Source organism: Nyctereutes procyonoides, unplaced genomic scaffold (assembly GCF_905146905.1).
Source record: "Nyctereutes procyonoides isolate TBG_1078 unplaced genomic scaffold, NYPRO_anot_genome, whole genome shotgun sequence".
Classification (NCBI taxonomy): Eukaryota; Metazoa; Chordata; class Mammalia; order Carnivora; family Canidae; genus Nyctereutes; species Nyctereutes procyonoides.
The window spans coordinates 39300226-39318683 of NW_026575043.1; the positions used below are offsets into that span (position 1 = coordinate 39300226).

General features: G+C 47.7%; 1 protein-coding gene across 2 annotated transcripts; it reads right to left on the reverse strand.

Moving 5' to 3' along the window:
* Positions 1–312: 312 nt before the first annotated feature.
* Positions 313–11601, reverse strand: YWHAH (tyrosine 3-monooxygenase/tryptophan 5-monooxygenase activation protein eta). Of its 2 annotated transcripts, none has more exons than XM_055323175.1 (2): positions 11290–11601; positions 313–1783 (listed from the first exon to the last, which is right to left on the reverse strand). In XM_055323175.1, exons 1-2 carry the CDS (start codon positions 11374–11376, stop codon positions 1130–1132), a joined length of 741 nt encoding a protein of 246 aa, XP_055179150.1. In that variant the 5' UTR covers positions 11377–11601; the 3' UTR covers positions 313–1129. The 2 variants fall into 2 exon arrangements, with proteins under 2 accessions (XP_055179150.1, XP_055179149.1); XM_055323174.1 differs by lacking the exon at positions 11290–11601 and adding an exon at positions 10257–10495.
* Positions 11602–18458: the final 6857 nt, after the last annotated feature.

Below are 18458 nucleotides of genomic sequence, written 5' to 3' on the forward strand. Positions count from 1 at the left end.
ACAAAGGTTTGGCCTTTCACCAGATCAGGTGCTGTACAGAGGAAGACTGAGCATTTTGGTCTGCAGCTTCCATACTAGAAGCACCAGTTATCAGGAAGAGTGGATGAGAGGCCATGTGGAATGGTTTCACAGAAAACTGAAAACTCATGAGTCTTGTATACTGCAAAATGTGTATTGGAATTAGAGAGCAGGAAAACCTACTGTGCTAAAAATGCTTCAGTGCTTGAAACTAAAACCAGGATTCAAAATGGTAACCTGGTAAGAAAGCTCCTTGAGAGGGGGGGGAAATGAAAACCACACATAGACAGAATATCCCCAAAGCAGCATTTATTTACCCACTGAATTCCAAAACATTTAATTTAGAAGTCTGGCATTTCATAATCACCCATCTTGATTGACGTGGGCTGACACACATGGCGCTGTCAGGATACACAAGGACAATAGCCAAAGAGTTACAAAAAATAAATCCATGATTCTTAAACAATCGCAACCAAAAAAAAAAAAGTTACAGGTATCAAAACTTTAGATGCATTGCATTGAAAAAGAAGGTTTGTGCACATCATAATTTAAAGAGGCAAAACAAGGCGCTACTGAAACCTCACGTTAAAACAGTTTCTTATAAAGTTGATGGAAAGGAGCAAGTGGTCTCTTTTTAATCAGCTTCCCTTAACAGTTTTCCATTAGCTGAAGAAAGAGGTGGGAGGGGTGAATTCATTTTTTGCATGCACAAGATGTACTGCTTAACAAAACACTATCAGCTTGTTTTAAATGGATCATTTATATATCAACTGTAGCCTATGTTGGCTAACTCTCCTTTCTAAACTTCCCCATTGCTTTTGCTTGGATTTCACATAGATCAACAGGCATAGTAGAATGCCTCATTCAGAACGCACTTGTCTGCACAATTCGGAAAAAGGGAGCCCCTGTGGGCTTAAAGCAACCATCAATCCAGCAATGCCCATGAAGATTTATCTGAAACTGCTTCCCAAAGGGCAGGAGAGCAGCTCTGAGTAGCTGTGCTGCCAATACAGATAGGTTTAGCACTAGATATTTAGTGATTGTGGCAAGGAAGAATCAGTGATGATGGGGGGTGGTGGGTGAAGGGAAGGGCCCAAGACCCGAAGACTCTTCAGTTGCCTTCTCCTGCTTCTTCATCCTGCTGGTCACTCGTCCAGAGGGTGAGGTTGTCTCGCAGCAACTGCATGATGAGCGTGGAGTCCTTATAGGAATCTTCGTTTAGTGTGTCCAGCTCAGCTATGGCATCATCGAAGGCTTGTTTGGCTAAGAGGCAGGCCTGCTCGGGTGCATTCTGGATCTCATAGTAGAACACGGAGAAATTGAGGGCCAGACCCAGCCGGATGGGGTGCGTTGGCTGCATGTGCTCTTTGCTGATTTCAAAGGCTTCTTTGTAGGCAGCCTCAGAAGCTTCGACCACACTGTTTTTCTTCTCCCCGGAAGCTACCTCTGCCAAGTAGCGGTAGTAATCGCCTTTCATTTTCAGGTAAAATACCTTGCTCTCATACTGGAAATCATTGCAGTTCTTGATGAGGAACTTGTCAAGCAGAGCCAGGACATCATTGCACACTGTTTCCAGCTCCTTCTCAATCTTCTCCCGGTAAGCTTTAACTTTCTCCAATTTCTTTTCGTTTCCATCAGCCATGGTTTTCTGCTCAATGCTGCTGATGACCCTCCAGGAAGATCGCCTGGCACCAACCACATTCTTGTAGGCCACAGAGAGGAGGTTTCGATCTTCATTGGAAAGAGGTTCATTGAGCTCTGTCACCTGCAAAATCCCCAAAAGATAAACACTAAGATTCAAATCCAAAAATCTTAGAAAGATGAGGTTCCTTTGAACCTCATCAACAACCAGCACAGACAAGCTAGAGACAAACCAGTCATAGATCCTGTCTGAAGGACAACTGTAGTCTAAAAAGAATAAATACTTGAAATAAAATATTCAGTGATAAGGGATTTGAGAAATTCATAATTCAGGTCTTTTAAGGTGTTGCCTTCATCTTGCAGAGGTTTGGGGATAAAGACAATTATGGAAAAATTGTGGTGGTACCTAGTGGGGGATGAAAAACCCCTGAGGTTCAGTTATTCTGTAAAAGGTATTATCAACAGTGAGATCGTACAATTCCTTTGCCAAATCATTAGTGACAGTAACGTGCCCCTAGCCGCTGCTCTAAGGAAGCAAAGTTCCTCAGCTATAAGCTCTACTTTGACCTACCTAACAGGAAACCCTGACTGGCCATCAAGGATGGAAGCACCAATTATGTTAAGGAGAAATGTTACATTTTACAAGCTGTAACTTTCTTTAGGTAGTTCATGATGCCAACTCCAAGCAAGCCAGCTATGTACGTAGTACTAAGGGCGCTGGACTTTGTTGTGTTGTTGAATTGTGTCTCCCAATGTTACACTGAAGTACTAACCCTTGGACCTGTGAATGTGACCTTATTGGGGACAGGACCTCTACAGATGTAATCAAGTCAAGATGAGGTCAGCCTGTATTAGGCTAGATCCTAAATCCAGTGACTGGTGCCCTTATAAGGAGTGTGAGATTTGGAGACACACAAACACAGGGAGAATGCCATGTGATGATGGAGGCAGAGATTGGAGTGATGTGTCTATCAGCCAAGAAACACCAAGGATTACCAAGAGCCACCAGAAGCTAAGAGAGAGGCAAAGGTTCTTCCCTAATGCCTTCAGAAGGAGTACAGCCTGCTGACACCTTGATCTTGGACTTCTAACCTTCCCAAATGCAACAGCATAATTTGCTGTTTTAATCTACCCAGCAGGCAGCCCCAGTGGCGCAGCAGTTTAGCGCCACCTGCAGCCTGGGGGTGTGATCCTGGGGACCCAGGATCGAGTCCCACATTGGGCTCCCTGCATGGAGCCTGCTTCTCCCTCTGCCTGTGTCACTGCCTCTCTCTTTCTCTCTCTCTCTGAATAAATAAATAAATAAATCTTAAAAAAATAATAATAATAAGCTACCCAGCTTGTGGTACTTTTTTTTGGCAGCCCAAGGAAACTAATACAGACCTAGAATCAGAAAAACCTGGGTCCGTGGTCCAGGAAAGCCACGAATTTTCTAAACTGGCCTCTATAAAGTAGGGGAATTCCTTAATTATGACTTACCGGTAAAGGTCTTTAATTTTCAGAAAAAAAAAAAGAAAACTCTTAGGAAACCATAAAACACTCAACAAAGAAAAAAGAAATTCCTGAAATTGAGGGACAGGGGGAAAAGCCAGGTTCAGGGGAGAAAGTTATTAACAGCATATTAAAACAGACACGCTTTAACATGGATTGAAAGACTGAGCAGTGGAGAATCAGAAATTCTAAAAAAGATCAAAAAAATTAATTCAAGAACATAAGCAACAAATATAATCATTATGTGTAAAGGCCACATTCTTCATTGTCTACCAGCAAGACCTTCCCCAATAAAAATACTAACTTCATCTTCTAATTTTCCTATTTCCCTGGCCCCAGCACCCCTACTCTTTTGCTGCAAATCCCCAGCCTGGATTGTCTTTCCTCCTCTGCCTACTCAATCAACCCAACAACCCCACTTTGTTCTTCAGGGTGGTCTCTGGCCACAGGCTGCCTCTGCCCATCCCCAGGAGGGCTGCCTACACACCAGGTTCCTCATTCCTCCTCACACAGATGTGAGTGGTCCCCTCACTTTTTCTAGGTTATCTGTCCCAGTCCTGGGTAATCTTCTAACCCCAAATCCACGCTCCCTTCAAATCCAGGTGAAGACCTGTAACCCTATTGGTTTTCTCCTCCAGTGAGTTTCTTCAAACACTCCCATTTGTTTACTGGGAATATAGAGACTTTATAGATACTTGTTAATTTGGTCTTTTAAGAAAGAACCCTTATCAATCAAAATTCCATCTTTGATCCTCTGACAAATCTCAGATTGTTGAATCCTCTCAAATGAGTCACTTTTTCCAGGACAATATTCAGTAAAACAGAAGGCAAGCACACAACTAAGAGTTTCTTAGATCCTGCAGTAAATGTATCTAAGGGCACTTGACATAAAAGTGCAAATGATATCCATAAGGAGTCACTAAGATTTCACCCTGTGGCTAATAAAGCTGCTTATTAGATTGTCACAAAGAAATATCAACATAACTCCCCAGAGTGTATCTTTAAAATTGAGTGTATATGTGAAATATCTTTACATATCACACAGGGTGTTTGTACAATGGACAGTATCATTACTAAAACAAAAGCAAAAACAAAACAAAACTAAGAAAGCTGTGGGGTTTAGCCTGAACTAGCTATATGACGCTGTCTGGGGATCAGAAGTAACCTAAGGGCCAATGGCCTAAATGACTTCCAAGGACCTCTTCAGTTCTAATATTCTAGGATTCCATTTTTTCCTGAGCAAAATAAAAAGGTGTGGGAAGGCATGAGGTTGTTATCAATGTAAATGAAATTTAGTTTTATCTGTGTTTCAAAAATTCATGCAGCCCTTGTGCATCAGGAATAAACTACCCAAAAAGGCTACTGGGCAATATGTATGACACCTTCACAAGAAAAATCATTTACTAGGAATATTAGTGTTTATGTAACAATCATCTGGGTTCCTGCCAGTCTGAATGAATCACTATCAGCATCAGCTGAGTGTGACTAACAGCTAAGCAAGCATTGTTCTTAGAACCCAGCCAGGGCCTAACTAGGAAAAAACTGGATACGTTTAAATAGTATTTTTAATACTCTTGGGTTACAACTCAGTTAAGAAAGGGAAACTTATGGGAGGAAGATCATTACTTGACTGGATAACTAAAGGAAAATGAGTTTTCCCTAGATTGGAAAAGTATAGACTGAGGCGAAATCAGATGGCCTATTAAAACAAACAAGATTTGCAGCCAGTCTTGATTGGTGATACCTAAGACGAATAACCTTTATTAGTATTAGTCAGCATCAATTCCCAATATTTCCAATTCCATACTGGAGGTAGGAAAGGGAAGGAAAAGTCTGGTCACACACTAAGAGCAGCAGACACTGGGAGGCAATGTAGTGCAATGGAAAGGAAACAAAAACTACTAGTCCCAACCACACAGATACTAAAGCAGCTGGATGGTCATCTGCATGCGGTAGTCTACGGAGATGATTTAGTGCAGCTTTACAATTTCAAGTTTCCAAATGGTTTCTAACTGGGAACATGAAGCAAAAACAAGACAGAATTTTCAAGACAGACCTGCCCATTGGTTCTCAATCTGCTCTCTACTCCAACCAGTTTCAACACACCCTCATTTCTGCCACACATCAGCTACCCTCAGGGCAGCCATTCCAGACACTAAGTCTTCATGCGGCTGCACCACTCTAACAGGCTTCTCACCTCAGTTCACAGCCTTTCTGCCTTCCTATTTGCCTGCCCACCTCCCACCCCACTTAATCCCACTTACTCTCTGAAAACCTTAAGTCACCAGACCATTCCCCATTTAAAAAGGCCCATCTCTCCACTTCCTTTAAGGATTGGACTCCAGAAAAAAAAAAAAAAAAAAAAAGATTGGACTCCAGGCCAGGCCAGCCATCTGACTGATGTCCATATCATACTGCTGCCTTTGGCTGCACCAGCTCCCAGCCGGAGGGTGGAGGGGGGGGGGCACTCATTTCACCCCATTTCCTCTGCTCTGAGACTACACAGCAGTACTAAAAGTTACAAATAACCTGATAGGCTACTAACTCATCTATCTTCCTATGACACCATTCGCTTACTCAAAAATCCCTAAGGGCCTCCTCCCACTAACTCACCAGGCAATAAACTATGTGTTTGTGAGTAAAAATAGATCCACTGCCAAAAATAGCACAGGGACTATTTGGGAAACTTAGAGTTCTTAATCTGGGAAACATTCAACTTCAAAAGTAATACTGAGCAAACAAAAAATGCCACCCCTGGACTGCCAGGCCGCATCACTAAAGTCAGGGTAAATGTTACTTCTGAAGGGCACTCCCATCCTTTATAGTCCATCTTTTATACTTTTACCCACACCCACTTGCTACCAACAAGCCTGCTTTTGATATAAGAGTTTACAATGGGAGAAAATAATTCTCAGGAACAATTAGGTAAACATATTCACAGCATAAAATCTTCAAGCTTCTTTGGCAGAGCCCTGTTATGTATTTAAAAAAAAAAAGGAAAAAAAAAAAAAACATGAGGCAGGGGATGAAAGCTTTTTTGGCAAACTCTTCCCAATTTACTACCTTCAAAGTGAAGACTGCCTAGTCCCAAGCTGGTAAAGTACCCATCTGTCACCACTTGCCCAGGCCTGGAAAGACTGCTCCCTGTCCTCACCAGGGTGAGGGTGCAGTTCTAGAAAGCCAAAGAGAAGCTACACTTCAAGGTTAGAGCAGTTGAGTTCAGGTAGTTAATGTCCACTCAAAGCTTAACATTAGTCAAAAGAGCCACCTTTGTATCATGGAGAGACTGCCTTTTCTTCCTCTTGACAAAACTGAACATTTTTGTAGGAATTGGCAGGGATTAAATACAAGCCATCTGAATGGCATTACTGCATGCTACAGTCCCTGGAGGCAGCAGCACCAAAAGCTTCAGAAGCTATGCCAGGTTCCGATGGCAGGGAAGTGCCACCGCCCCCGACCCGGAGGGAAAAGCCACTGCAGCCAGGAGCAAAAAGAGCACCCAGGTGGTGGGGTAGAAGACAGGTGGCTCCAACCTGGATACTGGGAGGAATTTTACCAATAACCCAGCTAATGAAATGTTAGGACTCATCAGCTTATAAAATGTACTTAAAAAAATTTTTGGAGAAACTGGTGCCAAGCAATTTCTTAAAATACCCCAAGTACAACTTAACATAGTTCTGCACTTCTTAATTCATAGCAAGAATTCAAATTCAATTAATACTTTGCTTCTTAAGCTTAAAAAAAAAAAAAGACAACTCCTGTTCTTCAGGAGAACAAGCAAATCCCATGTGTGAGACTGCCTTTTACACTCCCCTGCTATAGCTAAGAACCACAGTGGTAGATTCTGTTTGAAGTCAAACCTGGCAAAAATGACTTCTGATAGATGAAATTACTTGTTCACTAAGCCCACCTGTGTAAAGGGCCTGCAAGGTTAAAGTGAGAGTTCTAAATTAAAGAGTGCAAATCTTGGGATCCCTGGGTGGCGCGGCGGTTTGGCGCCTGCCTTTGGCCCAGGGCGCAATCCTGGAGACCCGGGATCGAATCCCACATCGGGCTCCCGGTGCATGGAGCCTGCTTCTCCCTCTGCCTGTGTCTCTGCCTCTCTCTCTCTCTCTCTCTCTGTGACTATCATAAATAAATATAAATAAATAAATAAATAAATAAATATTAAAAAAAAAAAAAAGTTCAAATCTTGGTTTTACAACCTGACATCGAGAAAATTAACCTCTTTAAATCTCATTTGTAAAACGAAGTTAACTATCCCGAGTTAGCCCATCCAGAGTTATGAAAATTAAGTGAGAATGTACACATGGAGTAACAGCAACCATTTACTGAATGCCTATTCGGTAAAATGATTAAGTTCCATAAACTCGATGAAACACATTTGGGGTGTCTCCTCCCAAACCATTTCTGAAAATGTGACACTGCATCTACCACAATATGAAATTCCAGGCAAGGCTCTGAACTATTCACCATCTGAAGTCCTTTTAATTCAGGCTACTGCAAGAATCCAGAACCTTCTTTTCTTCCTCAGCCAGTATATGGCAAAGCAATACTTACATTACAAATGACCACTTGGTGGGAAATAGTACTCCCTAGTTTATACGTATTTCTAACTACAGCACTGATGTGGCTTTAAGATTTCACACTAACCACAATTTTGGTACACCTCAAAATCATCCTTAGTTTTAATATCTGCAACACGGGTTATGTCTCAACCTGAGCAACTCAGTCGAGCTCTCCTTTTATACACCACCTGCTCATTCCCCCACTTTCCATAAACTCACAGCTGTTGGAATAAGAGTTTTTTGCCACTGGTTAGGCCAAGTGCCTCTTCCTCTCAGGCTGTTTCTTTAAGCTGCAGCTTTGTTCCTGCAATCAAGATTTCTATAGATAATTCTTCAAGCCTTCAGATGTATTTCTCTGTCCTTTGCCAACTTTTGTAATCAACTGTGTATCAATGTCAAAATACACCATGCTTTCCTAACTAATTCTGATGTTTTATAAACTCAAAATTACAATCTATATAAAATAGATGACTTAAGGCAATAAGAGATGTGAATGAATTATGTCTACCCACGAGTATTCATTCACCAGTAATCTGGTTATTTACACTCTTTCCTTAAATCACTTAGTCTAATGCATGGACACTTTCATCCCCCTTTACAGGTTTATTCCAGTTTATTTCACTTTCTCACAAGATGGTATAGTATCCGTTTTTCAGAGGTTACGATTTGGGTAAGGTCATTCCAAGCCCAGCCTAGAGAGGACCTAAGTTCTTAACAATCTTTCACAATGTTTCTTCCCACTATTACACTCTTTGTAAGCTGCTAGGTATGAGATGAAGAGATCCTGAAGACCCTCCTTTACTTCACTTCAGAAGCATTTCTCGCCTCTTCAAAGGATGGGGTAAGGCAGGGAACTTCGGTTCTCAAATGACTTGAGGCAACACCATTGTTTCCAATACGCATGATTTTTCTTAAAGCTTACCAACACCATCCTCCAGGTGATAGGAACATCAATGATTACAGGCAGGCATTATTATTAGGTGACCATTTAAATTATAAAGAGAACAGAAAACAAATTAGAAGAATAAAGACAGAAAAATGACTCGATAGTAACCCCAACATTACTTGTTTTACCCTGCAAAGGATTGGAAGCCAAGAGATGTTAAGTTTCGAGGTTACAGAGTGGTGACATCAGAACATCTCCTCACTCAGGCGTGCTGCTCCATTTACCCTCGAGCAGTCTACTTACCTTCCCTTCCACCACCCTGAAGAAAGCCCACATAAACCCAAAGGGTTACTGGAGTTTCCCTTTTTCCAAAGCTCTACTTTAAGCCTACTATATTAATAAAATGGGGACTGAGTCTCCCCAAGAACATTAAGTATGTACAAATATCAACTTAATAGGTAAAGCCTAAGAAACGGTCTTCCACTAAAGCTTGCAAAGTCCTTTCCAATGAATATATTCCATTAATTTAGATGACAAAAGAATTTCTGACTTTTTAAAAGGAATTACATTGAGGGAATGATTGATCACAATTCTCAGATGACATCATTGGAGCTTGGATTGATTTTTCAATGCTGGATGGCTTATCCAACCCATCAATCATTTCAGATAGAGATTACAGATTCCCAACACACAGAAGGGTCTATTAGTTTGCAAAATGCTACCTTTGGGCCTCAGGGAAAATCTGTGAACCTAAGTTTCTAGCTACAGGATAGCATGATTCAAGCCTGCTTATGAAGACCAGAAAGCCAATTTTTTTTTCTCTCTAAACTGTATTTTATTCTAGTTACATCTCTCAATCCTTTCCCTACTTCCCATTTCAAGGTGCCTCAGGTTTCCCAGAGCTCCAGAATGTTCTTCCTAGACACTCAACTCACCTTTATTTAAGCCCCATTCACTGGGTGAACAAGGGCCTCACTAAAACGTCTAGAGAGGCCTCAGCCTGCACAATCCTATTACCACTTCGTTACTGGGGAAAAAGACACTCATTCAAGTGTGGCTTGCTGTGTGAACGTAAGTGGCTCTTATCCCAAAGGAAATTAAGCTCAGAACCTTCATAGAAAATACATTTACAGTTGTTTCTGTAAAATTTGCAAAATTAATATATTTTTACATTTACGTCCTTAAAGAAGGTCCCCTGAATTATAAAGACTTCATTCAGATCCCAGATCTAGACTGTCCCTGGTTCAGACTATCTAACCCGTGACACCATGCCAGTGCTCGAATCAGGATCACCGATGAATCAACAAATGAGTGGCAGTAGTGGTTTCCAAACACACCTAGTGCAACGTGTAACAAGGACACCACAGGAAAGATACCTCTTCAAGTGTCTTCCTTAGTGGGTTAATCCTAAATACTGACCTCCTCAACGTATTTCAAATGACATTAATATCAAAAGCCTTAAAAGCAGCTTTTGAAAAAGCAGCTTTTCAAAAGATTCTGAAATTTTAGCAAGCCTCTCAATCTGTAGATGAATGAGAAATGTCACAAGGCCAGCAAGAGGACAAACGAGCCTTAAATCGGGTAATTGTCAAGCTTCAGCCTGCTAAAGATGGCCATAAGCGCTGGTTAGGGTGTAGATTTCGGAGTCCTACCCCTAGAGTTGCAGAATCTTTAGGTCTAAGGTGGGGCCCAGGCGGATCCTCCCAGGTCTCCGGAGGATGATGTACACTGGTTGAACATAGCAGGTTGGTGGCCGTCAGCTGTAGCTCTACCACTGTGTGACCTTGACGCGGAGAAGTAATGTTCATTTAGAGAAAGCGTAAAATAAAGTTAGAAGGCAGAGGGGCAGTAAGAGGATAACGGGGACTCATCTATGCAGGTGCCTGATCACGGTATGTGCTAGGGTGTGGCTGGGCACGACTCCTTCGCCGGAAATCAAGCTGCAGAATCAATCTAGGGAGGGGGGAGGAGGGAGGAGGGAGGAGGGAGGCGGGTGGGTCTCGGGAATGCAAAGGCACACAGACAGCCCTGTCTTGCCAGGAAGTCACGTCCCATTTGATCTCCGGACAGATGCCCGCTGCCTCGAAAACCTGGGAGTGGGGTCCCACACCCGCCGCGCTCCTCCGCCCTCCGCCCTCGCGCTGGCGTCCACGTCTAGACTGCAGGGGGGTGGGGGTGGGGGTCTTCGCACACAAAGCCGGACCCAGGCGTGGGAAGACGGGACGCGAACGACGCCGGCGGGCGGAGCGTATTACGGATCGGAATCTCACGGACATGAGGTCGTGGCAGGCGGGGAGCCGCTCACTGGGTGCTTCTGTATCGCAAGTTGTGGTTACGGAGGCAGGCGAAAGGGAGGGGAGCCCCGGCCCGGGCGGGACGGTCTAGGACGAGGAATGCGGGCACCCCTCCCCCCACCCCCGGCTCCGAGCTGGGACGCGGCGACCCCCGCCCGCCAGGGGCCACTGGGGCCCAGCCGTCCCCGAGGGGCTGTGTCCCCCCCCCCCGACCCCACCCCGGCCCGGCCGCAGGAAATGGCGGGGCGGCGCGGCGCGGGAAGCGCGGGCTCCGGGCGGGCGGCCGCGCCCAGCGAGGTCGCGGGATCGCCCCGGGCCCGGAGCGAGCTGCCGCCCAGCCGCCCAGCCGCCCAGCCGCCCATCCCTCCCCTACGCCGCCCGGCGCGCTCACCGCCTTCATGGCGGAGGCCATGTCGTCGTAGCGCTCCGCCTGCTCGGCCAGCCGCGCCCGCTGCAGCAGCTGCTCTCGGTCGCCCATGTCGCTCGTGGCTCGGCCTCGCCTCGCGCCCGCACCGCTCGCCCGCTCGCCCGCTCGCAGGTCCGTGCGTCCGCTCCCCGGTCGCCGCGGAGGCCGCCGCCGCGCACGCGCACTGGCTCGCCGGCCGGCCGAGGCTGCAGGCTGCAGGCTGCAGGCAGCGCCGCCGCTCGCGCCCTCTCGCTGGCTCGCCCCGCACGCTGTGGCTCGCGCCGCCGCCGCCGCCGAGGGAGGACAGGCGGCCGCGCGGGGGGGGATGGGAGGGCGGAGGACGCCTGCGCAGTGGGAGCCGCCGGGCCGGGCGGCGGGGAGCGGCGGGAGTGGGAGGGGGGGAAGGGCGGGCCGGCCCTAACGGTCTATTTCAAGGTGACGTCACCTACTATAAATAGCCGCCGCCGCCGCCGCCGCCGCCGCCGCCCCGCCGCCCCGCCCGGGAGCTGCGCAGGCGCTCTGCGAGTGCTGCATTTTACCGCCGCAGAGGTGGAGGTGGGAGAAGGGAGTGGGGTGGGGACTGCGGAGCCGGAGCCCGAGCCCGAGCCCGAGCCCGGGAGGGGGCGCGGTGACGGTAGCTGCGTAGGTAGCTCAGTGTCCCGGCTCCTCCTTGCAGGGCGTCTCTGAGGCCAGGTTGGAGGGAGGTCTGCCTTGAGAAGGACCCAAAAAAGCAAATAACCGTACGGTTTGAGAAGCCAGGAGGCCGTGTGCCCCAGGGGGCGGGCCGGGACCACCCCCCCCCCCCCCCCCCGCCTTGCAGGCCTAGATCCCAGGCTGGCCGGGGCGCTCCGTGGGGACGCGCCCTGCAATGGGAGCATCCGTGCTGCCCAGGGCACCGTCGGGTCTGGACTCTGCGGACAGCACCCCGCCCGCCTCTCTCACACCCACCGGGCTGCAGCACTGGGCCTCCACCAGAGGAGGGACGGGGGGGGGGGGGGGGGGGGGCTGGCTGGGAGGAGTAATGTCCACGACCTACCTACCCAGCCCAGTGCTAGGCCCGTATCGACATAAACATAATCCTCTCAACCCACACCCCTCAGGTGGACACAGCTGGTCTCCCCATTTTCAAGCCAGATTAGTGACTTGCTCAAGGTTAAAACAGCCTGTAAGTGGTGAAGCCAGGATCTGAGTTCAAACCCAGTCTGAACTTCCTTCTGTGGCAAAGAGGGGGTTGGATGGGCTGACTGGTCTCTAAGCCCTCCCAGTTGTGGCATTTTTTTTTTTTAAGATTTTATTTTTATTCGTGAGAGACACAGAGGCAGAGACATAGAGGGAGAAGCAGGCTCCCTGCAGGGAGCTCCATGAGGAACTCAGTCTGGAACCTCAGGATTACGCCCTGAGCCAAAGGCAAGGCTCAACCACCGAGCCACCCAGGCGTCCCAGTTGTGGCATTCTTTGCTGAGGGCCACTCATGCCAGGCCCCGAGGTTGGGCCTCGGACAAACTAGGAAAATCTCAATGACTGAAACATAGCCTCACTCAAGTACAACATCCCAAGGGTAGCACAGGAGAAGGGACCTTAGTCTCTTTGAGAATTTTATTGCGTGCTCAGCACTGGGGGAAGGAGTAGCGAGTAGCTACGGAATAAGGACACATCCTCTTGTCTCATAAGCTATATCTAAATACGTAAGTGCAGGTAAGCTGAACCTTGTGGGAGATGAGAGGGAAAAGGTATAAGGGAGTGGGGTCCAGCACAGGCAAAGGCTTGGCAGTGAGGACAGAAAATCTGAGAGGTGGGCAGTGGGAAATGAGGTTGGGCAAAATGAAATAATGGAGTGTTTTAAGTGCCAGTCTGAAGATTTGACTCATTATCCCTGGATCCCTGGGAACCAGAAGAGGTGTGGAAGTCGTATTTTGAGCCAAGAATTTTGCTCTGAAGAGTAAGATGCATTTGCAGGGAGAAGACAGGAACTGGACCTTAGTTTTACTATCTAGCAATTAAACCTAAAAGACTGTTAAATGCACCGTAGAAGAGAAATCCTAAAATGTCCAAGGTGCCAGGACATTTAGAGTCACTGTCATCTGACCCTTTATCCCATGAGAAACTGAGGCAGGAAACTAGGGGCAGAAGAGGTGAATCTCAGTTTGCACAGTGAGTTAGAGCTGGGGTCCCCATACTAGGTCTCCTGCCTCTGAGCCACCTTCTCCTCACTGTGATGCTAAAATGAGGACCTCAGTACCCATGAAACAGGATTTGAGTGTGCATCTGGGAGAAGGTTCCCACTGCAGGTTGCACTGTGCTTTTTTTTTTTTTTAAGATTTTATCTATTTATGAGAGACACAGAGAGAGAGAGGGGCAGAGACATAGGCAGAGAGAGAAGCAGGCCCCTCACAGGGAGCCGAACGTGGGACACGATCCCTGGACCGGGATCACGCCCTGAGCCAAAGGCAGATGCTCAACCACTGAGCCACCCAGGGATCCCTCACCGTGCTTTAAAGAGTCACCTTTGCTAACTACAAATGGAATTGAGGTTAACAAACTAGGCTGATCTTTCCCCTGGTGGATATCTTTAAAGAACATGATAAATGATAATTAATTGTCCACCCCACCCTCCATGAAAATGGGGTTCCAGCGAGAGGTGGGAGGAGGGTCAGTGCTGACGGGAGGATTTCGGTGGTTCATTCCAGCTCTTAGAGAGGTTACAGCCCTTCTAGCTTTTCTGGTCATGTTGGGCTCAGATTGATTTCAAAACAGTGAAAATTAGGTAGACTAGGGCATTCTAATTCTGTCAAATGGGGGACGCTTTGGTTCTCCCATGAAGCTTTTCTTTCCTTTTTACCAAAGTTCGCTGTCTCCACTTCCTCACCTCCCACCATCCCTCAAGCTCAGTATATTCTGGGTCTGTTCCTACTCTATTCCCTCTCACTGTGGCCACCAGTGGCCTCCTATTGTCACTCCAAGGTCATTTCATAGTTCTCACCTTCGTGGCCCCTTTGAATACACTGGGCACAACTGCTCCCCCTTCCTAGACAGGCTCTCCTCCAAGCTTTCATGACCCTGTATTCTTCTGGGTTCCCTCTGCTGCTCTGTTGTTCCTCTTCTCTGGTCTCCTATGTGGGCTTGTATTCTCGGCCTGCCCTAAAATACTGGGGTTCTGCAGGGCTCTGCCCCAGGCCCTCTGCTTTTCTTACTCCATCCTATCCTGGGTGACTTCATCCACGCCCACTCTTGAAAGAACATATGCCATATTCTGGGCAAGGAGCTTTGCAGAAATGGGTATATTTTTTTCCCTCAAGATTCCCCTGTAAGGTAGGTACAGATTCCCCTGTATGGTAGGTACAGTTTCCATTCCCATCTTACAGATGAGGAAACTGGTTTAAAAATGTTTCATGATTTGAGTAGTCATACAGCTGCTCTGTGATTTTTTTTTAATTTTTATTTATTTACGATAGTCACACACACAGAGAGAGAGGCAGAGACACAGGCAGAGGGAGAAGCAGGCTCCATGCACCGGGAGCCCGATGTGGGACTCGATCCTGGGTCTCCAGGATCGCGCCTTGGGCCAAAGGCAGGCGCCAAACCGCTGCGCCACCCAGGGATCCCTGCTCTATGATTTTAGCTGAGAAGTGGCCCAATGGTTTAATGCCACCTTCAGCCCAGGACGTGATCCTGGGGACCCGGGATTGAGTCCCGTGTTGGGCTCCCTGCATGGAGTCTGCCTCTCCCTCTGCCTGTGTCTCTGCCTCTCTCTCTGTCTCTCATGAATAAATAAATAAAATTAAAAAAGAAAAAAAGGGCTCAAGGTGTGACTCCCTTTCAGGGTCCTTCAGATTGTAAAAAGTACCCACAAGCCCCCTACCTGTAGGCTCTGACCAGCACCCATGTTCACCCTCTGGAAAGGGCTGCCAACTCCTGAAAGCCTCTCATAAATAAAGCTCAGGAGCTGCCTTGGACAGGACATCAACTCCCAGGGCTCTAAGTCCCATCAGTAAACATGGCCTTTGAACAGCTCCAGAGAGCCCCCAAACCAGGTCAAGGAGACTAATGCTTAAGGCCAAACACACTGTGTTGCCCAGAGCTCAGAGCAAATCCTCAGTGCAGCGGCCAGGTCTGCTGCATCTTCATCTGGTACAGGGTCTCGCTCAGGGAACAGAGCAAACTGCCCCTGGCTACCCAAGGACATGTGAGTGGTGTGCATGTTGGGGAAGAAGGATCTGAACTTTGTTTCAAATTCTACTCTGCCAGTTACCAGCTGAGTACCTTTGGACAAGTACCTAAAACAGGATTAGCGATACCTATTTCTTTGGGTCCGAGATCAGCAAGAGCACCTATGTTCCTTACCTGCACTGTGGCAGCACATGGGAGGCACCAACCATCATGACCATAGAACAGGTGATTCCTTGCTGCATCCCACCCTGAGCAAGGGCTGATGACTGCTCCTCCTGCAGGACTGGATTTCCAAACCAATGCCAGAACCCTCGCCAGAGCTGAGTGAATAGGTGACCCAGAAAAGGCACGTCCTGCTTTTTTGTTTTTTTTCCCTCGGGTACTCTGGGACATTCCGAGCTCCCTGAGAAGTCTGGACACCAAGGTACATACTACAAAGGAGACCTAGGTACTGCTCTGGAAAGATGGCTTTCACACTGTCGGCATGGTTACCATCTTGAGCAGTACGTGTTGCCTGCCCACAGATTCATGTCACGCAGATAGGATTTTAGGGTTTTTTTTTTCCCCAAATGCAGACCTCTTGCTGCCCGGGCAGTCTTGCCAAACCCAAACAATGGTACCACCACCACCAGCATGAGCAGTAGCTGGCCAAGGGTCAACAGTTTTCCCCTCATATTAACTATCTCACCAAATCCTTATAACTCTTGGAAGGAGGTCGTTATCCTCATTATATGGATGAGGAAAATGAGACCTAGAAAGGTTGCCCATAGCCTCCCACCCATGCCCACATTCTGTCATTTGTTATGGCCCCAGTGTCCTTTTGCTGATCCCAAATTGCATCCTATCCCTTCCCACCCACTGCTCTGAGACCAGCCGGAGCCCACAGATTTCAGGACCATCCAGAGCCCTCCACTATTCTGTCAAAGCCCACTTCAGGAGCAGATCAGCTCCCAAACGCAGCTTTTGGTATTATGAAGTGTGAAAATGTCCTGGTAGCAACAATCTGTGAGCCAGTGGAGAGCTCAGAGCCCGTTCTCAGCACCCACCCCCCTACAAGCTGGTTCAGAGGAGTTCAGCTCTGAGGGAAGAAGGCGAAGCTGTCCCCCAAGGGACCACAGTTAGAATAAGGGCAAAAAAAGGCTTTTAACTTCAATTCTGCAGATGGTTGAGGAGCTTGTGTTTCTTAGCCAGAATTTTCTAGATCCTTTGGCTGGAACCAGCTGGGTAATTGCCTCAAGCTTCTGTGTGATTCCCACTTGAGGTGGAACCAGATGAGCTGCGTGGCATGAGAGCGGTGTGACTTCTCCTCTCTGAGCCTTGGATTTCTTGTCTGCAAAATGGGAGGCTGCGCTGATGGATGGTAGGATATTTCACCGGTGGTGGTTCAGCAAGAGGGAGGCTTCAAAGGACCAGTGTTTGGACCCCGTCAAAACATGGAGTGGAGGAGGGCAACAGGGACCTACTCCATAGCAAGTAGCAGGCTGAGGGGCAGCAGTGTCCCAGTGCATGCCCATTTAGTGAGGTTAGGTCAGTATTGTGGTTCCGATTTTACAGACGAGGAAACCGAGGCCCAAGGAGGTTAAGTGTCTTGCACAACTGCAACACAGACAGCAGAGGGCAGGAGCCAGCGTCCAGACCCATTCCACCCTCACCATTCTTTCCACTGCTGCCCCTGAACACCTAAGAACCTTTTGGTTGTTGAGTTGTGAGCATAACCACCCGCCACTGCTACTTAAGCCACACCCTGGGAAGTAAGGGAAAGGATCGTGGAGTTTCCACCAAGGTTTCTGCTAGGCAACTGTGCTAAAAACCGTCTTTTTCTACCTAGTATGTTTGTAGGAGGTGAGCAGATTGCTACAGCCCTCTGTCTTCTTCCAGACAAGAATGGTGGGCTGGCCCTGACTCAGGAAGCAAAGGGACCTGGGAGGACCAAAGCCATAGGAGAAGGCTGACCCCAGGGGCCTGGCCTCTGCAGACACAGGAGACACAGACACACTGCAGGCCCACCCAGGTCATAGGTAGGACCCATTCTCCACTTAAAAGATATAAGCTCCTCCCTCCTGGCCTTTGGTCACAAGCCCCTTGGCCACCTTTCCATGCTCATCACCTGCTCCCTGAGCATCCTAGGTTCACCAAGTTCCCAGACTCCACCCATGAGTTTCTACCAACTCAAACATCCTTTCCCATCCTGCTGCCTCTTCCTCTGCTTTGAAGCCCTTTGATGCCCACCTGGGACCTCACCTCTTCTAGGGAGCCTTCCAGGTTCTTCATCAGGAAGCACTTGCCCCTCCACCAACTCCCATCGGGACTCTGATATCCACCTCATGCATAGTTATTTTGGTAAGGTGATGTGTATTGGCCAGCTGTTAGGCATCAAGCATGATGCTATGCAGTTTCACATACAGTCTCATTTAATCCTCATGACAACCATGAGGTGGGGATTCCCCTTCTATCCACTCTAACAGATAGGGAAACTGAAGCTCACTTACTCTCGGTCATTAGCCTGGAGTCTAATCCACATGGAGCTAGTAGGGGCAGTCAGGATGTGCACTCAGGTCTTTCTGTCAAGCTCACACTCTGTCACCTACACCACCTGCTTCCCACTTTCTAAGGAAGTTGCCATTTCCCTTGCAGAATGTAAACACTGGGGAATCATTCCTCATCTGAGCCCCCACCCCCGGGCGCGCCTCTCCACAAATGCTTAATTGAATCTGATCACAACTCTCACGTACTGCAGAAATTCCACTAGAGCCCTCTTTGCGAGTGGCAAGGTCTTTCAGGAGGCAGAGCACTTTTAATTGGCGGACAGCTAACTGACTAATTGACAGCTGGGTGGGAGATAAGATAAGGGAAGGAGCAAGGGGGAGGAAGACGAGATTGCAGGTCAGAGGAGGCTGAAAGGCAGAGGAGGTCTCCCAGGTTGAGAGTTACTAAGACCTTCCTCAAATCCTGCTCTTCCACAGTAGCTGGGGAAGCCTGGGCCAGGG

Bases quoted from the DNA above. Each gene is read 5' to 3' on its own strand.
- YWHAH (XM_055323174.1), bottom strand. From the start codon at position 10,412: ATGAACATTACTTCTCCGCGTCAAGGTCACACAGTGGTAGAGCTACAG. The intron at 1,784-10,256 runs GTAGGACTCCGA...GGGATTTTGCAG, and splicing joins AAGATTCTGCAACTCTAGGG to GTGACAGAGCTCAATGAACC.